General features: G+C 40.5%; 2 protein-coding genes and 1 non-coding gene across 6 annotated transcripts in view; 1 reads left to right on the top strand and 2 right to left on the bottom strand.

Moving 5' to 3' along the window:
- The window catches only part of LOC126376935 (uncharacterized), a 227877-nt gene that overhangs the window by 158489 nt on the left and 43323 nt on the right, over nucleotides 1–26065 (bottom strand). The window lies entirely within an intron of this gene.
- Nucleotides 4982–26065, bottom strand: part of LOC126377014 (zwittermicin A synthase ZmaJ) — an 88537-nt gene continuing 67453 nt past the window's right edge. For all 4 annotated transcript variants that reach the window (XM_050024608.1, XM_050024609.1, XM_050024610.1 and 1 more), the window contains 16 exons: nucleotides 24734–24861; nucleotides 18353–18500; nucleotides 17676–17809; nucleotides 16983–17159; nucleotides 13547–13773; nucleotides 11977–12253; nucleotides 11350–11517; nucleotides 10734–10892; nucleotides 9896–10035; nucleotides 8848–8938; nucleotides 8239–8451; nucleotides 7380–7518; nucleotides 6970–7112; nucleotides 6376–6522; nucleotides 5881–6038; nucleotides 4982–5352 (listed from right to left, as the gene is read on the bottom strand). In XM_050024608.1, coding sequence (XP_049880565.1) covers nucleotides 5212–5352; nucleotides 5881–6038; nucleotides 6376–6522; nucleotides 6970–7112; nucleotides 7380–7518; nucleotides 8239–8451; nucleotides 8848–8938; nucleotides 9896–10035; nucleotides 10734–10892; nucleotides 11350–11517; nucleotides 11977–12253; nucleotides 13547–13773; nucleotides 16983–17159; nucleotides 17676–17809; nucleotides 18353–18500; nucleotides 24734–24851 — 2580 coding nt within the window. In that variant the 5' untranslated portion in view covers nucleotides 24852–24861 and the 3' untranslated portion in view covers nucleotides 4982–5211. The remainder of the gene's footprint in view (nucleotides 5353–5880; nucleotides 6039–6375; nucleotides 6523–6969; nucleotides 7113–7379; nucleotides 7519–8238; nucleotides 8452–8847; nucleotides 8939–9895; nucleotides 10036–10733; nucleotides 10893–11349; nucleotides 11518–11976; nucleotides 12254–13546; nucleotides 13774–16982; nucleotides 17160–17675; nucleotides 17810–18352; nucleotides 18501–24733; nucleotides 24862–26065) is intronic.
- Trnav-uac (transfer RNA valine (anticodon UAC)) lies at nucleotides 17244–17315 on the top strand. The gene has a single exon. It is a non-coding gene; the product is annotated as a tRNA-Val (tRNA).

Raw genomic sequence — 26065 nt, 5'->3', positions numbered from 1 at the left:
ACGCAAGAGTGGCGAATATTGAACAGCATGCTCGTGATAGCAACGTGGAAATACAGTGCCTTCCTGAATACCCAAATGAGAACTTGGTTAACACTGTTGTACAATTGGCAAGAGTTGTGACTTGTCCGCTTGAAGAGAAAAATATATTACTGTGCACGCGAGTTGCCAAATCGAGCCCTGAGTCAAGCAGACCAAAAAGCGTAGTTGTAAAACTGTCTTCCCCGCGTGAACGGGACACCTTGTTGACAGCATGTTTGAAGTTTAACAAGAAAAACCCGTCAGATAAGCTAAACAGTTCACACTTGGGGATGGGCGGCGAAAAACAGCAAGTATACGTAACGGAACATTTATCCCCCATGAATCGAGTCTTACAAGCCAAAGCACGTGCATTCAAAAAGGAAAAGGGCTTTAAGTACCTATGGGTGCGCAATGGTCGAGTTTTGCTAAGGAAAGACGAATCCTCACCTATTATTTGGGTCAAAAATGATAACATACTTCTAGAGCTGAAAGAGTAAAACATTAGGAAAAAGATTTCTTAAGTTGGCAGTTAAGCGTAACTTGTTTTATATAACTTTTAATTTAAAATGCTTAGTTTGAATTTGTATTATCAAAACTGTAGAAGTATACGTGGTAAGTTAGAAAGTTTATATTTGTCTAGTTTAAACAGTAATTACGATGTTATTATTATTACTGAAACTTGGCTAAATGATAGTGTTTTGGACACAGAGGTCTTGCACAGTCATTATAGTATATACCGTAGGGATCGCTCTTTTAGAAATAGTTCCAAACTTGATGGGGGTGGGGTACTGATCGCTGTGTCAAAAAGGTTCAGTTCGTACAGACAATCCAGTTGCGAGAGCAGCAACTGTGAGGATCTATGGGTAACCATTACAGTTACTACCCACGGACGACCTGTAAATATCCACATCTGTGCTGTTTACCTCCCAGACGTGGTAACTGTAGATAAACTTGATAAACTCTGTGATAATGTTAGTTGTGCTATTTCTAAATTAAAAGATGGTGAGGTTTTTATTGCAGGCGATTTCAATATAGGTCGGTATGTGGACTGGTTAGCTGGTTCTAACAGTTCTGATTACTGCAGCAAAATGGCCATGAAGGATAATGACTTAGGTTATGGCAAAGTTCTTTCCGATTTCATGTCATTACATGATCTCCAACAGTTTAACGGAATCAGAAATAAAGATGAAAGATTGCTGGATCTCGTTTTATCTACAATGAACAAGATATATATTGAAATGTGTAATGATCCTCTTACCAATATAGATGTTTATCACCCTGCCCTTTCGATAGAATTATATTTTACATCGATTAGATTTTTGCCAAAACTGTTAGTTAATAAGAAAAACTTTTTTGTCGCTGATTATACTAGTATAAATAAGGAACTGGATAGCATTGACTGGGACACAATTTTGAATTCATGCGAGAATGACGTAAATCGGATGGTAGATCATTTTTATTTGAAGATTCGCAACATTATTGAAAAATATGTTCCATCACGTAAATCCACACGACGCCAATATCCAGTTTGGTATACTGGTAATCTTATTAAACTGATCAAAGAAAAGGAAAAACTTAGAATTACCTATAAAAAATTTAAGAATCCTCTAGACGAATTCGAATATAACCTAGCACGTCACAGATGCCACTGTTTAATTAAATTATGTTATTCAAAGTATATGCGGTCGATAGAGGATTCTATATCAAACAATAACATGAACGTATTTTGGTCTTACGTTAGTGCGAAACGTAAAAATTCTGGTACAATGCCGAGTGAAATGATTTTGAACGGGAAGAAACTATCGAATCCTGTCGACATATGCAACGGATTTGCAGAGCAGTTTTCTTCCGTTTACGTTTCTGACCCCTCGACTTCCTCTAAGAATATCTACTCCAATAAGAATTGTAATTCAGAGCACATTGTTTGCAGTAATACTTTGGGAGGCTTTTTTATCACAGAGAGCGATATTGTGAGCGTAATCAGGAAGTTGAGAAGGCAACAAGGAGCTGGTCCTGACGGCATACCCGCTGTTTTTATTTTGAATTGTGTGAAAGCTATTTCACGACCTCTTGCTTTAGTTTTCAACTGTTCGTTGGCGACGGGTACATTTCCCTTATTATGGAAGATAGCAAATGTAATACCGATACCAAAGAGTGGTGATGCCAGGGTTATATCTAATTATAGACCAATTTCCTTGCTTTCACTTTTAGGTAAGGTTTTTGAGTCCATCGTCTGCACAGTTTTATCGGCGCATCTGAGACCACAAATTGTTTCCGAGCAGCACGGTTTCCGCAGTAATATGTCTACGGTATCTAACCTGGTTTGCCATGTTCAGGAACTATCAGAGGCAATTGATAGCGGCTTGCAAGTTGATGCTATCTACACCGATATTAGTAAAGCATTTGACAGAGTGGACCACAATCTGCTAATCGAAAAACTGGATGGTATTGGTATTCATGGTATGTTGCTTTCTTGGTTTCGTTCATATCTGTCCTGTAGATCGCAAAGAGTAGTGGTCGGTGGGCACGAATCGTCAATATTTGCAGCGCCATCAGGTGTGCCGCAAGGTTCACACCTAGGTCCAGCACTTTTCTTAGTTTTTGTAAATGACATATCGAAAATTATTCATCACTCTAGTGTCTCCTTTTTTGCTGATGACCTTAAAATCTGTAAAATTATTAAAAACGATTGTGATTCGCGGCTATTACAGGAAGATGTTACACGCTTAGCGGTTTGGTCCTCTGACAACAGACTACCTTTAAACATTGGGAAATGTAAGCACATAAAGTTCACTAAAAAGGTTCATTCACTGAGCACCTATTACGAAATAGAGGGAACGGTCTTAGAAGAAGTGTGTGAAATTAGGGATTTGGGTGTGGTCTTAGATTCCAAATTAACATTTAATACACATTTAAACAATATAATTAAAAAATCATACCGAATGCTTGGTTTTGTATGGCGCAATTGTAAAAAATTCAGGACCATAAAGCCCTTGATGATTTTGTATATATCCTTGGTGAGAAGCTTGATGGAGTACTGTTCCCCTGTTTGGAGTCCCCACTACAAGTGCCACATCGATAGATTGGAACGAATTCAAAAGAAATTTTTGTTTCTAGCAACGGTACATCAGCGTAAGTTATCTGTGGTTGGATCATATAAAAAAAGGCTCGAGTATTTCAAGTTTACTTCGTTAAGGGATAGGCGCTGGATTGCGGACCAAGTGTTATTGTATAAAATTATACATGGTCATATTATATGTCCACAATTGCTGGCTAAGTTAAGATTCTCGATACCACGATCAAATGCTAGATTACAAAATTTCCGCCCTTTTTTAATCAGGAACTTTAAAACCTATCTTGGATTTTTTAGCGTTGTACCTAGAATGTGTCGTGAACATAATAACTTTTATAAGGAATCCAAAGTCGATTTGCTATCCTGTTCCTTACCTAAATTTAAAAAAATATTAAATAATTTTGTGAATGTTCGTTTGGCCGAGTGATCTTTAAGTGATGTTTTATTCTTTTTAAGATTTATTTCTCTGTTGTTTCTTTATTTTATGTAGATTGTCGTCCTTTGTAGCGTTAATAAAGTAGCATGTTGTGTTTGCCTATAATTGGACGAGCACTAGTCCAGTATTTGTAAATAGGTTAAGTTACATGTAAAAGTGTTTTTGTCTGTTGGCAAACCTAATAAATAAATAAATAAATAAATAAATATGTAGCCTGGAAAATTTCTCATTACAGTATTTATTAATTATTATTAATGTCCTTACTGCTAAACTCTCCTTTTTGAGTTCGTATTTTTGTCTACTTTATTCTTCTTCTTCTTTTTCTAATCTTACTCCGTCTACTTTATTAGCCCTGTAATATCTTACAACCAAATCTATTTTATTATAATTACTTATCATTAATATCATTAAGCCATTGAATAACTACATCTTAGAACCCCTAATATCACTATATTTTTGAAATACGTCATGTTGTACTTGTGACATTAAATTTAATGTTCAAATATAATTATAATACTATAGAATAAGGAATAATACTACGTACTAAACGGCAACTCCGCTCCCCACCAGCGGCTGAGCTAGGTTTACCTCACCCCTCGGTGTTACTTTAGTCTTCAATCGTATTGGCGTCAGACGTCACACACACAGATGCGCGCATACGATAACTTCAATGTCATAGAATAAGGAATAATACTACATACAGAACGGCAACTCTCCGCTTCTCACCAGCGTCTAAGCTAGGTTTACCTCAACCCGGACATAGTTTAGACTTCAATCGTATGGACGTCAACGTCACACACATAGATGTGCGTGTACGATAACGTCAACGTGTAGTGTCTGTGTAAAACGAGGTGTTATGCATGAAGTGTCCGGGGTGTGAGTGATAACGCATATATCTAGCTACATAAACAAGTAGGTGTATAAATAATCGATTTTTGTTTTTTTTATTACTTGTTAATAGAGCTTTTTTCATTATTTCATATCAGCAAATTCTCTTCTATTACCTAAATAAATTATGCCTATTATATAGGTACTTATGTCATACAAAAAAATTGTATTTTCACAGGTATTTCTTTGATCACTGGTTGCTTTTTTTTCACTGGTAAGAATATTTCATCCATTGCTAACATACTACAATACTCTATCTATCCCTAGCTGTTGAAAAAATATACTTTATTTATTTTTATTATTGTTAGAGAAGGTTCGAAGCAAAAGGAACTCCATAGTCTCTGCTTACCCCGTTAGAAAATAGGCGTGAGTTTATGTATGTAGGTATGTATGTAAGGTGGAAAACTATCTTACATTACCAGCCCAGGGGTGCAGGACTCAGCTAAAGAACACACTGCACAACGAAATTCCAGTTTAAATTTTTAACCAATAACATCTTGTCTTTTAAAAAACAAAATAACGACCGAATCCGCATGTCAAACTTTATAAAAAAACTTCAATATTCTTCTTCTCCTTTCTTAAACACTTGTCTGGGCTTTGACCAACCTCTAACCATTATATCACTTTATAACTTAAGCATAAAGACAACACACACGACCAAGGACCGTACTTCTTATAGCCGTTATCCAAGTCTCAACTTGCATGTCATTATGAATGAATTTTTAACGAAGAAAGGTCAATGACACCTGGCCATTGTCCTTGGAAGGGTCAAACTAAAATGCGATAATTGTACATCCTAATCAACAGGTTTCCAGCAGACGACAGCCCTCATATCGTCAGGGGCCTTCCCGAAGATCCTGTCGCCGTTGCTGTCGACGTACTGGTTAATCTGGTAATCCAAAAGTGTCTGGAAACCCAGCACGTCTGTGCCGAGTTGCTGTAATAAATTCATAGAATTTTGTAAGAACAAGACAATTAAGAATACGTTTAGTAGATTTGTTTTGGCGCCCAAAATGGGGCCAGTGAGAAGCAGTGGAAAGGAGTCTTTCCTAGATGGGATTGGCGTTTTAGGTGTAATTTCATTTTGATTAATTAATTATCTTAAGCAGATATTAGCCATGTTAGGCATCCACCTGGTAGATCGTATACAAAACGTCGAAATTCGGCAACTCACTAAAGTCGAAGATGTAGGTATACGAATCACTAGGCTTAAGTGGAGATGGGCAGGACACTTGGCAAGACGGGAAGACAACAGATGGACTAAGGCTGTTATTGAATGGTGGCCAAGGTATGGTATGCGATATCGAGCCAGACCACCAGCCCGGTGGTCGGATGACATTGTGAGGTATGCCGGAAAGCAGTGGACGAGACTTGCACAGGACCGGAAAGGATGGCGTGAAAGAGAGGAGGCCTGTACCCAGCAGTGAGTGGATACAGGCTGAGTAGATAGATAGTGGGAAATTACCTGAGTAAGCGGGCTGGTATTAGTGGTGAACACTCCCAAGAATCGTCGGTCCCTGGCTACCCTCATAGTGGCGTGTTCCAAGGCCCGAATTGCCGCCACGTTGTCTCGAGGACTCAGAGACGCGTCTGTCGCCATCATGAACGAGTGGAGGATTGTACCTGTGGCGGTGAAGGTTGTGGTTAGTGCTACGGACAGCGCCATCTAGTGCCATTTGGACCTTCAGTTCATTTTTTTTAAAGAACAAGGGGCCTAAATGGGCCACGTTGTTGCAATTCATCTAAGAAAGCAATATTGGTATTTGACATTTGTTTCGCATTGCGCAATTACTATTATATGCGCAAATGTCAAATTGCAATATTGCATTTATTAGATGAATTGCTTCGATGTTGCCTTTTTAAACCTGAAAAAAAAATACTTGGTTAAATTGGCGCCCAGCATGGGGCTGACTTCTAAACCACTAAATACAATTGGCGTCCAAAAAGGGGCCAGCCTTACCTTTTCCTTCGGGCAGCATGGTATCCCTGACACTACCCTCGACGTACTCTAGGAAGGCCATGATCTTGGCGAGCCCTCCGGTCAGCTCGATCTCAGGCTCGTCGCGTGCGTCGAAGTTCAGGGCTACTGCCACTGGGGTGTTGTTTGCTGTGGATTTTTTAATAAATAACTTTAAAGATGGTCGTCTAACTAATCAAATAATCAATCCCCACAATTTAGGATTATTGGAGAACACTTACTAAAAATCAAAATTTGATTTTACCATACAATAAAAATGGACCACTTCGGAACGTGATAGTTATGGCTAAGGAGAAGAAGCGGCGCAGGAAACTCCTCAACAGCTCGTTTTAAGCACCTAAATTGAATCGCTTTACTTATCGTACCACGACGAAATGGTTAAAAGTTTATTTCTTCCAGTTTGAAAGAGTAATAGCTCGTAACTTAAGTAGTACCTTCTTACCTACTTATGCATGGGGCCTTTGGCGGCTCAATAACAACCCTGACACCAGGATTGCTGAGGTTGGTAATCCATCTCACAACCCACACAATAGAAGACCTATTTATGTGATAAATCTAGGCCTTCAGAAATCTTACCATCTTTAAGCACGACACTCAGTCGCGCGTGCAGCAGCGCGGTCCAGCATGCGTGCACGCAGTGTGCGTAGTCGTCTGTCTCTATCTCATGTTTGAGGAACTGCTCCAGTTCAGCCTTCTCGTAGAATGAGGATACTATCATGCTGGAAAACAAAGATGACATTTACAAGGCGATTTTGTTGTTGATAGACTTTATAATACTCCACTCCAATTTCACCAGTCATCCCGTGATCATGGCACTTGCAACAGTGTCGAAGTATCAGGAGTCTCATATCCCTGATTTTAACGCAGTAAGAACACGGTAATTATGTGTTTTAATTTTGATAATAACCGGGTAAACCTCATATAATGTATAGAATTTAGACTCTCTGTCTGTTAGACTGTCTGTTTAATAGGTAGTAAGAACTTACTCAATGACTTTCTGCTTGTCATCATCCCTCATGGGCTCCGCAATGAATTTGGAGTCCTTCTGTCCAGCGTCATCGGGGTTGGTGGACAGGTTCGCCAGCACCTCGCCCAGGTTGGCTGCTCCGAGGAAGTCGCTGATTTCTGAAGAGTAAGAGTATTCTCTTGTCAATCAGAAGCTGTACGGATTGTACAGATGAAGGAATTTTCTTCGATGTATAGAATAACGTTAGAGCCGTAGCCCAGTTGAAGAACGCTTGACTCTCACTTTGAGGTTGCAGGTCCAAATCCCAGCACAGGCCTAAACCAATGGTTTTGGAATTCATGTTTGGATCATATGATTACCACGTGTTCAGCGTGAAAGAAAACATCGTGAGGAAATCCACATACCCGAGAAATTTTCGGGCTAACTATTGAGCTAGTTTTCCCTTTGCGGGTTGGAAGGTCAGACAGACAGTCGCTTCTGTGAAAAAACGGCATAGCTCCAGGGAAATGATGATGATGTGTCGAATTATGTGCTCAAGCTTAGGTTAAAGCTCCAATTTAGGGTCAGTTACATTGTTTTTGCAGGACGGAAGAGGCGAGTCACAGGGACTGTAATCAGGAACCTAACAGAGGACAGCAGTAACTGTTGGTACTATTCAGAGGCGCAGGATAGGAGTCCTAGTACGGCTTTGAAAAAGACTGCTCAGGGTGTCATTCCACTCGCGTCAGACAGAGTACTGGCGGAAGGCAAGAGGGAAACCACTGCTCTATTTTTCCCTAAAAAGTAGCATGGAGGATTCTACACCGACAAGAGCGTGGCTCTTAAATTAGATGATGACACTGTTTTTATTTTTTTTAAACTTCAGTACTCATACTCACCAATATAATACCCCTTATCTCTCAACCGGGTGATAGTATAGATGGAGTTCAAAGAATTCCCCCCAAGTTCATAGAAGCCCGCTCGAACGGACAGAGCTCCTCTGGCGGCGCGGCCTAGGACTTCGCCCACCGTCTCGAAGAGCGCCCTGGCTGTCTCCATCAGCTCTGGCTCCACACCCGTGTAGTCGATCTCCAGGGGTATCTCGTCGTCATCTAGGAAAGAAATGACTTAAGTAAGTATATCGGTTTGGTAATTCAGCCCCATGGCCATATTGCGTACAGAACGGTAACTCTTCGCCCCGCACTAATTAGGGTACATTGGAGGTTCTACTTTCCCTCATTCAGCGCTTATCGCTATCGACCCACTGGGGTCGATTAATTCTTTCAAATATTTTTCCTCTCAGACGACGCCCTGAGCCGAGGTTCGCGCCCAACTGGGCACCCTCAGGCCTGTTGTCTTAAACGTTGTACCGGGTGAGAGCCTTCAGCGCTCCCCATTTGTCCGGCCAAGTAGTTAATGCCATCTGCGGCAAATCTACAATAAGTCACGTCAAAAAAAAAAGGAGGTTCTACTTTTTTCTCATTTCCGTATGGACTTCGCAGACATACCGTTATTATTGGTGTTCTCATACATCTTCAGCAACGCTTGCCTGTCAACTTTACCATTGACAAGCAGGGGAACGCTTTCAATTACGATGACCTGTGAAAATATAAAACATAAAGATAATTTGTGACTTGTTTTATATCATCATCATCAGCCCATTAACGTCCCCACTGCTGGGGCACGGGCCTTCCCTATGGATAGGGAGATCGGGCCTTAAACCACCACGCGGGCCCAGTGCGGATTGATGGTTATTAACAACTGCTAATGCAGCCGGGACCAACGGCTTAACGTGCCCTCCGAAGCACCGAGGAGCTCGAGATGAAAACATTTTTTTTTTGTGGTCACCCATCCTATGACCGGCCTTCGCGAAAGTTGCTTAACTTCAAAAATCGCAGACCGAGCGCGTTGACTGCTGCGCCACCGAGCTCCTCCTCGTTTTACATAAATATATAAAAGTATTAATAATATTTTGCATATATAAACTCATAAATAGTCGTGGGATTTGTTCTGCCATCTCTATGAGAAATCGGTGTGATCTGCTTCCCTCAGCGCTCCCCATTTGTCCGGCCAAGTTGTTAATGCCATCTGCGGGAAATCTACAATAACATACATACATAAACTCACGCCCGTAATCCCTAATGGGGTGGGCAGAGCCACAAGTAATCAAAGACAACTTGCAGCCACTGTTGATACGAAGTCCAAAGATGGATGGATGGATGGATCTACAATAAGTCACGTCAAAAAAAAGGTGTGATCATTACACGGCTCATATAACAACTACGTACTTGCATACGTTAAGTAGTAACCGGAACCAATGGCTTATCGTGCCTTCCGAAGCACGGATCATCTTACTTTCGGACAACCGGGTGATCAGCCTGTAATGTTCTAACCAAACTAGGTGGTGGATTTTTATGATATGATCTACTGGAATTCGAAATCAAAACCTACGGAGAGCCTTACATTTAACTACTGGACCACGGAGGTCTGTTCTGCCACTCTGGGGGCACGGTAGTGCTTCCGCCAAGATATGTATTTATACAGCAACTATCTTACCTGTGGGATCATGTAGTTAGTGAGGGAGTTCTTCAATGCAGCCTCGATGTGGCTGGCAGCCAGTCTTGCATCTGGCTGCACCGTTACGAACGCCAGGATCTCAGGGTTGCCGCGTTCCAAGCCGTAGCAAAGGACTACAGCTGAAATTTGAAGTAACGGTTAGGTTAGGTTATGTTAGGTACATAAATACAGTATGAATAAGTATAAAAGACACTGTGGTCTTGTGGTATATTTGGTGTTAGTGACATCGCACCGAATACTCAGCCCAGGGGGATGATTCAGACCATGATTCTGAGTTAATATCAACTGAAATTTTTCGTAGCAAAATTCATGATTTTTTTGTTTTTTTAGTTTTTTTCTTAGTTAGTTAGTTCCTAGTACTTTAGCGACGGAAAACTCATAATCACAGTCTGATTCCCCCATCAAAGTTTTCGTTACGACGTGACTAACAAAGAAGAAAGAAAGAAAAACATTTATTTTAGAAATAAGTAGGTGGTACACGCAATAGAAAAATGAACAAAATAATGAATTTAAACCTTATCTCTCTAAAAAGGGGTGTCAGCTCAGCAAGATGTTGTGACACTCCGACATTGAGGGAGTGCCACAACGCTGATTTTCAGCTGAACCCCAAACACCCTGAAAGTATTAATTTTTTTTGAGTATTATAGAATAACACTACGTATAGAATGGACATTCTCCACCCCGCACCAATTGGTACCGAACTAAACTTACTGATGAGATAAATTCTGCAGACGCGGCCGAGTGGGGCACGATTGTCGCCATCAGTCCATTTATGTGTTTTTGACGTGAGGTACTATAACCAAAGTACAACCCCTACCTTTATCAACGCCCGGCACCGCAGCCACAGCTCGCTCCACCTCCTGCAGGTCCACCCTGTGACCTCGGATCTTGACCTGCGAGTCAGTCCTGCCGGCGTACAGGATCACCCCCTTGTGGAGCATCCCGAAGTCTCCAGTGCGGTAGAGACGCCCGAATTCTAAGAGAAAGAAATTGGAGATTTCAGTTTGTGGTCAATTTCATTTTCAACAGTCCAAATAGATCAACTTTACTGGACAATTGGTGAAAGTCTATGTATAACACAATTTTTGGTACCAGGTAGTAAAACCCACACCAATCTTGCGAAACTCAACACGAAACTCAAACTCAATACCAACAGAGAGTACTTATTTCGTATGCTAAAATCGTGGATGCAATATTAGATGGAATGGGACATACTCGACCAAGCAGCGTCGATGAAGATATCAACCCGTAATGAGCCATTTACTTTTTTGGGCTAATTTCCCAGAGTTTTGAAGCGGCTGGAATGCCTCCAAGTGAAGCCATAAAGGCTCATAACTTATGATCATTAATCTGTGTCAATTGACGGTCGCAAGCTGCTCTCTACATATAATGCAAACGAATTCAACGTTCAAGGCAAGGGTGCTTATTCGTACCTGGATGCGCGGCATGTGGGTTGTCGCAGAACTTCTCCGGTGCTTGTCCCCCGACATACCCAGCAGCTAGGTTGCTGCCAGCAACCCACACCTCGCCGGGGGCTGTTTCCCGAGACAGGTTCATCTCCTCGTCCAGTAAGTAGACGGCGCAGTTGTCCAGGGGAGATCCTGAAGAGGAAGATTCGTTGAGTAATCAGGTTTTATATCAAATTTCATTCGTTTATAGACGGCTATATGGCTCACCACCTATCACGTTGATTGGACAGAAAGCTCGGTGAGGTGTGGGTACTTAGTGCATCTTGCGATAGATGTACCTCTGACTACCGCATTGAGATATAGGTAGTCGTTAATTTCAGAAGATTATTGATTGAAGGCTATCTAGCAAAAACAAGCAATAAAAAATGGCGAAGCCACGTTTATGCAGACAAACCGCGCGATGTATTGCTCAACGCTCTGAATCTCTCATAAATAAGTTTATCTGGGGGCACGGCAGTGCCCCCGCCAAGACTAGCAAAGCCAAGCGCAAGGGCACTACCTAACTTTTATCGGAACATTTCGTCAATATTTTATTTTTACGAAAAATATTTTAGTAAAATTATAACATCCAAAATAGTTAAACTTGCTTACCTATAGGAATCGTGGGATGCAAATCCAGCTGTGCCAATTTCTCCAGAACATAATAAGTTACGTCTCCCATAACTTCAGTACTTCCGTAGAAGTTAGCCAGTTTGTACCCGCAATGGTCTCCGAAATACTTGAAGAACTGAGACGCCAGGTCCTTACTCAGGGTTTCCCCAGAGCACACCCAGAGTTTCAGCTGCTGAAGGGGTCGCTCTGAGGGGTTCAGGGAAAGGTACATCAGGATTGACCGGAGAAGGGTTGGGACCAGGACTAAACGTTGTACCTGTGAATGGAATTGTTTGGGTTTTTAAAGCCATCACTAAATGAATACGTTATTATTATACGAAAATACTGGTTTCTGCACACGTTGCTTTGTGTTATACAAGGAAACAAAATAGAATGAGTCATGACTTTCGGGTTATTATTTGAATGTCATGGGCACCTTTGCACCGGGAGAGGCGCGGGGGGGAGGCAGTTTGACTAAGCAGGTGTCCCTGGTCAGTGTCTAATTGAGTATTTTTGTTTTGTTTTTACAAGTAATACTTTTATTTAGTCGTTTCCATATCTCGGGCCTATGGAGTCCCGGACTTTTGGGAGGCGTGCGTGGGGCCGCAGCCAACACGTAGAGGCCCCTTAAGACAATTTAATCTAAATGTTGTGTGACACCAACCGGCGATTATCCCTGTATGCACTATGGGAGTGCACCCAAAGACAATCCCCGGTTCGTGTAGGACTATCGCAGATTATGCGAACAAAGGGAAATTGGACTATTTTTATTTATTATAATTATTATTTTTCGACTGAAGTATTGTATTATATACAATAAATAATAAATAATATATTATTATTTAGTCGGCAGGTATAATAATATTACTTACTTACTTTGTTTGTGTCTGCGAATCCGTCTTCACGGAAGAAGGAAAATCGAATTGGTAAATATTTAAATTCGACAAATAGGTGATGTAGCGTTATTATGATTGTGTTTTGAACTGTACAAACAAATGACAGACGCATCGTCAAGCTTGCATCATAGATAATTGATGTCACTGCCTACCCCTTCGGAGTAGACTTCGGAATTACAGGTATGATGCTAATGGGAGGTGGAGGAGCTCGGTGGCGCAGCGGTTAATGCGCTAGGTTAAAGTTAAGCAACTTTCGCAAAGGCCGGTCATAGGATAGGTGACCACAAAAAAAAAAGTTTTCATCTCGAGCTCCTCCATGCTTCGGAAGGCACTTTAAGCCGTTGATCCCGGCTGCATTAGCAGTCGTTAATAACCATCAAATAACCGCACTGGGCCCGCGTGATGGTTTAGGCCTGATCTCCATATCCATCCATAGGGAAGGCCCGTGCCCCAGCAGTGGGGACGTTAATGGGCTGATGATGAATGGGAGGTGAGTACTGAGTAGTGTGAGTGACACAGACAATATTTCGTCGACGACCGTACGACAATGCACCGTACCTGCGCTTACAGATGTCAAAGAAGTAACTTCGCTAAACAACTTGTTGACGTCTGTAAGCGCTGCAGAGGCACATTGAGTACCAACTCAACGTAAAATTCAACAGACAATAAATTACCTGATTCTCAGCCAGCACGCGGATCAGCTTCTGGGGATCCCTGGTGACATCCCTGTTCAGAATGAGCAGGGTTCTCCCGTGCAACAGCGGGCCCCATATCTCACACACTGAATCGACGAATGTCAATGCTGTCTTCCAAACGCACGTCAGCTCCGTGTCGGCGAACGGGAAGGTTCGGAATTGCCACCACAGACGGTTGCAGATTGCTGAGTAGGTTAAGCGGACTCCTGTTGGTTACGGAAAGGTTTGTTATGAGTTATCATCATCATCAGCCTACCCTCGTCCACTGCTGGACATAGGCCTAGTGATATGCCGTTAATGGGTATATTACCACTTTGGGAAAACTTACATAAAAAGAACTTTATTACCTAACCTTTAGGCAGTTCAGAGCAGAGTACAAGAAATAATAAATTGAAAAAGAAAAGCGGCCAGTATCCTTTACAACAAGAACCCACCCTCCTTCGATCTCTTCATCTTCGATATTTTTTTTCTCTCTTTTTTGTGTAAGTATTGTTTGTTTTTTTGTGATATGTAATTTGGATAATGACATTGTAAATCATTTTATTATTATTTAATAATTAATGTTCCTAATGATTGACATTTAAATTATCAATTTTATTTTATTTAACTATTTGCATGTTATAATTTAAATAACTAAAAATATAAAGCAAATGTTAAATGCTGACCATCGGCAAACTATGATTATGAATTATGAACATAGTTTAGATTTGAATCGTGATGGCTGCATGCGGACCGTTGTTTATTTTTCATCAGTTTAGTTTAGATATATGTTCGAATTTTGAAATTGGACGCCGACGTTATTTCGTCTGATTCGAATTTTTTTTTACGGTGATTATTCATCGAAACATGCTAATAATTTGCTATTAAATTGAACTTAGGTTAAAAGTATTTAAAAAAAATAATGCAATTAATTAGGTCAGCTATTTTTTAAGTCAAATGTAAAGCCTATTTATTTATATTGTGAACTTTTATTGTTCAAAATTTCTTGTCTGTGATTGGTGTGATAAATAAATAAATATTAACTGATTATTATAAAAGCATCTTTCGTAAGTAGTACTACCAACCTAAGTTAGTAATAACGGTTAAATTGGGTCGTGTACTAGATTCAAGGTAAATTATGAAATTCCGATTACTAAATAAAGACAGATCTAAAACTAATGAAAAACATTTTCTTTTTTCTATTAAACTTATTTATGAATTTTAATCAAGAAAAACGTAATAATAAGTCCGACATTTTGTCACGTTTTTCTATGACGTCACAGAGTGCTTTTTCATACAAATTCCATAGTAATTTCGTGTTTTGACGTTTAGTAAAAAGTAACTGATTTGACTAGTTGGAAACTAGCCTATTGGCAGCCCTCAGACGTCACACACACAGATGCGCGTGTCCGATAAAGTCAATGTGTAGTGTCTGTGTAAAACGAGGTTGTTTATATGAAATGTCCGGGGTGTGCTTAAGTACTACTTACTAGTAGCTAGAGGTCACAAAAAACTGCAGCAAGGAATTTTAATAATCGAAAGCAAATATCTACACAAGACTGATAGCTCAAGAGCATATACGTGTAATACCACGATTACAATCTGCGAACTTGTTCCGACCTATCATTATGTAACCTTGCGAAAAAGCTCCTTTAATTTACTTCCCACACTAAAAGCGGAAATGCATTTTTAAATGTATTCTCTTGGTCAAAATAATTGGGTAGTTTCCTAGGTCAAAGTTAAATTAAGTATAAAATTCTTATTAAGTAAGTACTAAATAAAAACAGATCTAAAGGTGACAAATAACGTTTTCTTTTTTCTATTTAATAACTTATTTACTTATAAATTTAAATAAAGAAAAATGTAATAATAGGTACGATATTATCTCACGTTTTTCGATGATTCCCAGGTTGCTTTTTCATCCAAATTCCATGGTATTTTCGCGTTTTGATGTTAAGTAAAAAGCAACTGACTTGACTAGTTGGAATCAGGCGTTACTTTTCGGAAATCCATTTTTTAATCATAACTATGGAGCATATACCACGCTGCTTCAATACTGGCTGGTGGAGGTGTTCAGCAATTAGCCCTGGCCACGGAATAGAAGAAAGAGAAAAATCTCATCAGTCATCCCGTGATCATGGCACTTGCAACAGTGTCGAAATATCGGGAGTCTCATATCCCTACTTTAAACGCGGTAAGAACCCATTATTATGTGTTTTAATTAGAAGAAAGAGGTAAAAATATTTAAACAAAAGACAGTCCAAAGTGAATTCGACAATATCCCCATCGGAAATTAAACTTGGCCCTCAAAGGGGTTAAAAAGGCCACATTCATGTTTCAATGTGGCCTTTTCTTTGCTCTCTTTACCTCTCTTTTAGCTCTGGCGTGAGTGTATGAAACGATTGATGAATGTGAAGGAAGCTAAAGTGTGTCAGCATCGAGGCAAATGGAATTTCATAGCCTCAGCTTACCGCGATCGGAAATAGGCGTGAGTTTATACATGTAGGTCGCAAAAGGCATACTATGGTAACACGCCCCCAAGCTTGTTATATTCAGTATTCTTTATTCGCATACTATGATCATCTACAGGGCGGTTAAAAAGGCTACATCTAAGCAATTCAACTAAAAATCAATATTGAACTGAGCATAGTATCCCGCTAGCCACAAGTTGGTAGTGTGACTAAGGCTCGACGATCCAACGGTGTTATGTTGGAAGTTGTATACAGGATGTTAGTGACATCGTAACGAAAACTTTGAGGGGTGGTTCAGGCCATGATTCTGAGTTGATATCAAGTAGAAATTTCCGTCGCAAAAGTATGGATTGGAAAATAATTAAAAAGAAAAGAAAAATTTTCATGAATTTTTTGACACGAAATTCTACTTGATATCAACTCAGAATCATGGTCTGAACCATCCCCCTCAGTATTCGTTACGGTGTCACTAACACCCATACCTACTTATATGGCTACCGTATGTACTTGTACGGGGTGTAAGTGTCATCGTAACGAATACTGAGAGGGATGGTTCATCTGATTATTCTCGCAAAAGTATAGAATTGAAAATATTTTAAAAAAACTAAAAAAAATCATGAATTTTGCGACGGAAAATTCCACTTGATTTTAACTCAGAATCATGGTCTGAATCAACCCCCTCAGTATTCGTTACGATGTCACTAACACCCAGTATATGCGTCTTGCTGTATAAACTTCGATATCGCGTTTTACGACTGCTTGAAGACTGCATTATTGAATGTGGCGCCATCTGTTGCATGTGGGCGGAACTAGCTGGCCAACTAGTTGGGTCCGCCACAAGCATATAAAGGTAACTGCGCAATGTCAACAAATATCCAGAAGCAATGTTGCTTTTATAGATAAAAAATTGTTTCGATGTGGCCTTTTTAACCGCCCTGGGCAGAAACACCCAGACAAAACCATACCTTTGGGAATCCCAGTGCTGCCTGAAGTATACAGCACTATGGCCACGCTGTCAGTCCTGGCCACGGCCAGTTGCTCCATCTCTGACGGCTCCTCAGCTGATACTCCGCTGGATTCCAACAGCAATTCCTCGAAGGACACCGCTGGTACGCCGCTGCCGGCGAACATTGATGGGTGTGCTGGTGAAGTCGATTAAAAGTCAAAATCACAGAAGATAAAATAGCGTTTGCTGTACCAATCTTCTTTTTTTATTTATTTAGATGGCCTCCGTGGTCCAGTGGTTGAACGTTGGACTTACAATCCGAAGGCCCCGGATTCGAATCCCGGTGGGGACATATCACAAAAAAACACTTTGTGATCCCTAGTTTGGTTAGGACATTACTGGCTGATCACCTGATTGTCCAAAAAAGTAAGATGATTCCGTGCTTCGGAGGGCACGTTAAACCATTGGTCCCGGATATTAGCCGTAAAAACACCTCCACCAACCCGCAGTGGAGCAGCGTGGTAGAGTATGCTCCATACCCCCTCCGGTTGATTGAGGGGAGGCCTGTGCCCAGCAGTGGGACGTATATAGGCAGTTTATGTATGTTATGTTACAAGATCCAAACATTGAGACGCGTCGGTCTGCTCGCGCTGGAGATGTGCCTGACCATAAATGGAACATGTAGGGGAATGGAACATTTTCAGGTACTCACCAGCATCATCATATACAACAAGCGCTGGTTCAGCGTCCTTCAGTATATGCGTAACTCTTCCCTGGGGGAAGCTGGGCTCCATCGGCACGTAAGCAGCTCCGGCCTTCCAGGTCGCTAGTAGTGTCATAATTGTGCTAAAACACACAATACATAGGCCGTTAGCATTTAATAAGATTAAATCAGAATCAGGCCTGTTGTCTTAAATTATGTACCGGGTGAAAGCTCTCAGCGCTGCCCATTTGTCCGGCAAAGTAGTAGCATCTTTAATCTTGGTTTTTGGGTACTTATAAATGATGACCCTTTTTATTACACCCAGGCACAATTACAACTTCCATACCCTTTATTAATCTGATTAAAATAAACAGAAGCATAAATAGGTAGCAACATAATTATATACATAATGTGATCTAAATATCGAACAACAATTTGTTATATAGATGCTTCTGCCATTACATTGTATTTTGGAACAATTATTTACCCGATTAATGAGAAAATAGGTAATTATGACGTTAAATTGTACAACGCCATCTGTATTTTTGGTGAACGTAGCCTGGTCATTGTGCCCATTGTAGGTACATTCCAGGGAACGGCACTTCACTGATCGAGGACTTCGAGGAACGCAGCGAATGCTATCTACGCAGGCGCGGTTGCTATGCGACAGTTACAAATATACTCACTTATGAGAAGGCTGCATACACACGGCGACGACGTAATCCCCGTCTCTGTTCGCCCCGCTGGGCCGAGAGCGCGATGCTATCACCTTGGCTAACGCGTTGGTGCGGGCTTCGAGCTCGGCGTAGCTGACTGCCGCACTAGTGGTTTCATCTGCAAGCAAAAGGCCACAGGTTAAAACGTTACCTGAGATACATACATACATAAACAGCCTATATACGTCCCACTGCTGGGCACAGGCCTCCCCTCGATCAACCGGAGGGGGTATGGAGCATACTCCACCACGTTGCTCCAATGCGCGTTGGTGGAGGTGTTTATACGGCTAATAACCGGGACCAACGGCTTAACGTGCCCTCCGAAGCACGGAATCATCTTACTTTTTCGGACAATCAGGTGATTCAAGCCTGAAAAGTCCGTACCAAACAAAGGACAGTGTCACAAAGTGATTTCGACAATGTTCCCATTGGGAATCGAACCCGGGCGTCCAGATCGTGAGCCTAACACTCTAGACCACGGAGGATGTACCTGAGATATGTAAAAGTTAAAGAATACCCTCACTTTTATAAAAAAAAGAAGTGACTTTCCTACACGGTGTTCGCTTCAACACCAAGGCAGATTGTTGCTAAATTTCAGGCTAAAATTACACGCCACGAGCCCATTACCCTTTTTTTTTGACGTGACTTATTGTAGATTTGCCGCAGATGGCATTAACTACTTGGCCGGACAAATGGGGAGCGCTGAAGGCTCTCACCCGGTACAACATTTAAGACAACAGGCCTGAGGGTGCCCAGTTGTGCGCAAACCTCGGCTCAGGCGTTGTCTGAAAGGAAAAATATTTGAAAGAATTAATCGACCCTAGTGGGTCGATAGTGATAAGCGCTGATTGAGGGAAATCGTCGACCACGCCGGTTGGGTCGGTATCGGGGTCCTCTAGCCAATTAGTAATGTCCATTAAAATATATAATAGGCTCCCAAAGTACTTAAACTAATTTATTCATAAAAAAAAACTAAAAAAGATGGTAATTAAAAATAGCTATTATACTATAGACGAATTCGTTACTATAAGAAGCAAGTTATAACAGAATGGCAATGAACAGTCAATAAATTTGTTACCTATGGTGGCGATAGCGAAATAGTTGTTTTAAGTTCATGTAATGGTAGCGAAACGGCCAAGCCACATATTTCTTCGTTATTTAACTTTCTAATTACATGGATAACATGACATATGCATCTTTAATCTTAGTTTTTTGGGTATAAATGATGACCCTTTTTATTACACCCAGGCACAATTACAACTTCCACCCATTATTAATCTGATCAAAATAAACAGAAGCATAATAATAGGTAGCAACATAATTCTATACATAAGGCCAATGTGGGGAAGACCGTCTGGTCAGAACCCCGATACCGACCCCGCCGGCGTGGTCGACGATTTCCCTCATTCAGCGCTTATCGCTATCGACCCACTAGGGTCGAGTAATCCTTTCAATATTCTTCCTCTCAGACGACGCCCTGAGCCAAGGTTCGCGCCCAACTGGGCACCCTCAGGCCTGTTGTCTTAAACGTTGCACCGAGTGAGAGCCTTCAGCGCTCCCCATTTGTCCGGCCAAGTAGTTAATGCTATCTGCGGCAAATCTACAATAAGTCACGTCAAAAAAAAGGAAGACCGTCTGGGCTAAAAGACCGTCTATTGCCGATAACTCCTAAATTTGAATAACTAGCGCTTAAAAATGAACTATTATACTATGGACGAATTCGTTACTATAAGAAGCACGTCATAACAGAATGGCAATGAACAGTCAATAAATTTGTTACCTATGGTGGCGATAGCGAAGTAGTTGTTTTAAGTTCATGTGATGGTAGCGAAACGGCCAAGCCACATATTTCTTCGTTTTTTAACTTTCTTTTTTTTTAATTTCATGGATAACATGACATATGCATCTTTAATCTTGTTTTTTTTTTGGGTATAAATGATGACCCTTTTTATTACACCCAGGCACAATTACAACTTCCACCCATTATTCATCTGATCAAAATAAACAGACTATAATAGGTAGCAACATAATTCTATACATAAGGCCAATGTGGGGAAGACCATAAACTGCCTATATACGTCCCACTGCTGGGCACAGGCCTCCCCTCAACTGGAGGGGGTATGGAGCATACTCCACCACGCTGCTCCACTGCCGGTTGGTGAAGGTGTTTTTACGGCTAATAGCCGGGACCGACGGCTTCACGTGCGCTCCGAAGCACGGAATCATCTTACTTTTTCGGACAATCAGGTGATTCAAGACTGAAAAGTCCTTACCAAACAAAGGACAGTCTCACAAAGTGATTTTCGACAATGTCCCCATCGGGAATCGAACCCGGACCTCCAGATCGTGAGCCTAACGCTCTAACCACTAGACCATGGAGGCTGTTTAAGAAGGGAAGACCGTCTGGGCTAAAAGACCGTCTATTGCCGATAACTTCTAAATTTGAATAACTAGCGCTTAAAAAAAGAACTATTATACTGTGGACGAATTCGTTACTACAAGAAGCACGTTATAACAGAATGGCAATGAACAGTCAATAAATTTGTTACCTATGGTGGCGATAGCGAAATAGTTGTTTTAAGTTCATGTGATGGTAGCGGAACGGCCAAGCCACATATTTAACGTGTAGAGTTAGGAGGAGCTCGGTGGCGCAGCGGTAAACGCGCTCGATCTGCAATTGTTGAAGTTAAGCAACTTTCGCAAAGGCCGGTCATAGGATGGGTGACCACAAAAAAAATCATCTCGAGCTCCTCCGTGCTTCGGAAGGCACGTTAAGCCGTTGGTCCCGGCCGCATTAGCAGTCGTTAATAACCATCAATCCGCACTGGGCCCGTGTGATGGTTTAAGGCCCGATCTCCCTACCCATCCATAGGGAAGGCCCGTGCCCCAGCAGTGGGGACGTTAATGGGCTGATGATGATGAAGGTAAACCTAGCTCAACCGCTGGTGGGGAGCGGAGAGTGGCCGTTCTATACGTAGTATTATTCCTTATTCTATGTAGGTACTTCAATGTTTCAGTTTTTCATTAACATGTGTGTAATAGACTAATATTACACCTTAACCACCAAACCAATTTTATTACTTAGAGATATTAATAATCTATTTTATAATAATTTACCAGTTTGTGAAGCCTCTATAAGGTCATTTTTTGTGGCCAGTGTCTGGGTCAAAATCATTGCCGAGTGGCTGTGGCATCGACGGTATAACCTCTAGACTCCTAGTAATCGGCGAACGGAGTCTGTCAAAATATCTGACTAATAGGTCGGATTTAAAGATGCCGCCTGATAATTGACCAATCGCGTCTGATTCTGTGATATTTTGACGTGTTTATGATTTCAAGTCACAAAGTAAAGTTTAGGCGGAAGGCAAGAGGGAAACCATTGCCCTATTTTTCCTTAAAAAGTAGCATGGAGAATGCTATACCGACAACATACAATACACACATACATACAATATATAAACTCACGCCTATTTTCCACCGAGGTAAACAGAAACTATATATATTATGTATAATTTATGTATAATACAATGAAAACCTCACAAAACCAATTGCTCGGTTTAACTGCGTGAGCGGATAAGGCAGTAGGTATCTATTAGGTCGTATCGATGATGTTATTTGTAACAGATTAGCATTGTTGATTCGTTACGTTGTTATTGTTACCTAGTTAGCATTGCGAACTTGAACTAAATAATTGTATAACTACTAGGTCTCCGTTCGCGGTCCTTTCCATCCCCTTTTCATCCCCTTAGGGGTTTACCGAGAATAAACTATCCCACTTTACCCCTTGGTCCTCAATCCACCTCCGTACCTCCGTGATTGGGTAGTTTCGTAGGTCAAAGATAAATTATGAAGTTGAAAGTAAAAACACGAGATTACTATGGAATTTGTATGAAAAATCAACTTGTGGCTTCGTAGAAAAACGTGATTGAATATCGCACTTGTTAATACGTTTTTAATTATTATAATTCCTAAATATATAAAATAAATAAGTTAAATAGAAGAAAACGTTTTTGTCAGCGTTTGTTTGTTTGTGTCGTTTTAGATCTGTCTTTATTTAGTAAGAATTTTATAATTTATCTTTGACCCAGAAAACTGCCCAATTACTTTATTATAAGTAAATATCTAAGTTGACATGGTAGATACCATGTACTTTGTGGAGGAAATTAACTTTTCATTTAATTATTTATTGAAAAAAAAAACAACAGAAGAATCGCGTTGATGTCTTTTGTATGAGACCAAGTATTATTTCTCCAACATTGATTATATTATCAAAAGAGGTTTATTTTAAGTTCAAATAACAGCTCCATCGGTTAAGGTTAAGGCTTCGACCGCGGAAGTCGTTATCTCGTTAATTAATACATGTAGAACGCAAGACTAGACGTCACTAATTCACTATACCTGTTTCGTATTTCTTGAATAGTCTTAGATCATACAATACAATACAAATACACTTTATTGCACCAAAATAAAAAGAAATAATTAAGTACAAAAAGTCTCTTAACTAAGTACATGGCAAATGGCGGCCTTATCGCTTAAAGCGATTTCTTCCAGACAACCATAAGGTGAGGAAAAAGGTAAAAAAAAAATATTGAAAGATTGCGGGTACAAACTATACATACAACTTAACAATAAATACATGCAAATAAATATATAACATACTTACAAATATAATATCATCATCATCATCATCATCTCATCATCATCATCTATTTTTTTAGATTACGAAAGTAAGATTCCGATTAGTAAAGTAATATAATGGTGCTAATTCCTGTAAATACCATCTAATTTTATTTTAAGTTATATCTGTCATTTTCTTATCCGCCGAAAAGGAAAGGGACGGGTAATCGACAAGCATAAAATTTATGGAACACACGTCAATTTTAAGCACAAATCTAAACCAACCGTCTAAAAATTTTACATCAGTCAATAACCAGACACATTAATTTACTCATTCTTCCTAAAATTAAGAGCTGTGAATCATCCGTCTCTTTCCTTTTCGACGGATATGAAAATGACAGATATAACTTAAAATAAAATTAGACGGTGTCTCCAGGAATCGGGGCCATTATGACCTAACAAAATGCAAAAAGATTATTGCTCATTACTTGGGCACGCTTGGCTGGAAATTAAAATGGCGTCGGCTTACTAATTACTTGCCGATTATCCCTAATCCATTCAAATGGTGTCAGCGGTTTAATGGCTTCGCTCGTGTCAACAATGAAATCGGGGTTTAAATTCGTCATTCTTCTTCTTAGACAGAGATGTGGTGTACAAGACGATATAGTGACTAAAATTGAGAGGGGAATGTTAGGTTGGTTTGGATACGTAGAGCGGATGAAGGATAATAGAAATGCAAAAGCGGTATATAAAGCGAAAGTTGATGGTAGGGTAGAGGAACACCTAGAAAGACATACAATCAAAGAGCTAAAGTTGAGTCACTGAGCCCAGCGAATTATTTGTAAACAGTGGTGAAATTAAGAACCATTAGTTGTCATAATTATAAAATGTATGTTTTTGTAGGTGTTTTTGGTCTATTACAGAACCGACATGTAACCAGGAAGCCGGTCTTAAGAAGTAAACTTTTTTTTTTGACGTGACTTATTTTAGATTTGCCGCAGATGGCATTAACTACTTGGCCGGACAAATGGGGAGCGCTGAAGGCTCTCACCCGGTACAACGTTTAAGACAACAGGCCTGAGGGGGCCAATTGGGCGCGAACCTCGGCTCAGGGCGTCGTCTGAGAGGAAAAATATTTGAAAGAATGAATCGACCCTAGTGGGTCGATAGCGATAAGCGCTGATTGAAGGAGTTAAGAAGTAACCAGGTCTTAAATGCAACCAGTAAATTTATTACTTTGCAACAAACTGATTGGACTGACAGCTTATCGTACATTGACCAAATTGGAGATGTCCTTGAAAAGGTTTAGTGCAATCTACTCTGAACTGGCTATACGCACGCCGGTTCACAGTAGATTGTACTAAACCTTATTAAAACGATTGATGAATGTGGAGGAAGCAAGAGAAGTGTGTCAGAATAGAGGCAAATGGAATTCTATAGTCTCAGCTTACTCCGGTGGGAGATAGGCGTGAGTTTATGTATGTATTTGTATTTTTTCTTTCTTGGCGTAGCGTAGATATTTCATTTTATATTCAACTTCTCATATTTTTAAGGAAGCTTTCCCAATTGTACCATCGTATATAACGTTGATTCTGGTACTACTTACTGATGTAAGTACGTAGACGTTACATAAGCCATGTCAGGGACCTTTGGTGGCTCAATAATAACCCTGATATCAGGGTTGATGCGATCGGCCATTCACACAACCCACACGATGTAAGAAGAAATACTAACCAGAGTACACAAGCGCTGGTTTATCGCTGCTCACCGCCGCTAGATGTCGCGGTAGCGGCGCGGCGGGCACGGCTGCGCGGGCGCCGACGCACATCGACACGCGCGGCAGAGAACCCATTGTGATTTATCTGTAACAATTCACATTAAATCATTGATTAATTATGTTAAAGACTATTGTTGATTTGCTTTTATTTTTGACATGAGATTTCTTTTTTTTTAATTAAGTAAATGTGTTTACTCTTGTTTGTTTCCGTGTTTCGGAGGGCACGTTAAGCCGTTGGTCCCGGCTGTTAGCCGTAAAAACACCTCCACCAACCCGCAGTGGAGTAGTGTGGTGGAGTATGCTCCATACCCCCTCCGGTTGATTGAGGGGAGGCCTGTGCCCAGCAGTGGGACGTATATAGGCTGTGTATGTATGTATGTTTACTCTTGACACCATTGTGCCTCTTAAAAATGTTAAGAAAATGTAACGAGCTTAACCAGAAGGTGCCTTTTCAGTTTTGCCTTAAAGGAACTCAAGTTATAAGACTTAGTGCGGATTTGCCGCAACTGGCATTAACTATACAGAGTGTTAGTGACATCGTACTTGTATGGCTACCTGTACGTACACAAGTACGTATACGTGTACGATATTTTATATTATAAGAATAAGTATAAAATAAATTTATTGCCAGTAACAACATTTGCTATATAAACTAAGTAATTATGAATATTGCGAATACGGGCAAAAGGAAATGGCTCAGCTTGTGCTGCGATGGTGCCATGCTATGGCGCCATCCAGCGCTGGTTTTCTCTTCATTTCTATCTTTCTCGAACATTAACAAATGTTGATACAGAGAAAACATAGTAAAATGAGAGCAGTAGTAACAGCAGGATCATCACGGCAAACCCGAATTATACAGGGTTGCGACTGTTAGCGACATCGTAACGAATACTGAAGTAGGTCATTCTTACATCAGTAAGTAGTAACCGGGACCAACGGCTTAACGTGCCTTCCGAAGCACAGATCATCTTACTTTTTGGACAATCAGGTGATATTATACTAAGATAATATCAAGTGGAATTATCCATCGCAAAAGTATAGAATTAAAAATAATTAAAAAAAACAAAACATGAATTTTGTGACGGAACAATCCACTTGATACTAACTCAGAATCGTGGTCTGCATCATCCCCTCAGTATTTACGATGTCACTAAAGCCTTGTGTAGGTCAGAGAGAGTTAAAAAAAGCCTTTGATTAATGGGGTAGTTTTAGGCGGATGAGACGTTCGTTATGTAAAAATTGACGATTCAAAGTGTAACTATGTTACCTACTGAATAAAGATATTTTTG

The sequence above is a fragment of the Pectinophora gossypiella genome, chromosome 22 (genome assembly GCF_024362695.1).
Source record: "Pectinophora gossypiella chromosome 22, ilPecGoss1.1, whole genome shotgun sequence".
In the NCBI taxonomy this organism is placed as follows: Eukaryota; Metazoa; Arthropoda; class Insecta; order Lepidoptera; family Gelechiidae; genus Pectinophora; species Pectinophora gossypiella.
Note: the sequence above shows the minus strand (reverse complement) of the source record. Positions and strands in the feature narration are given on the sequence as shown.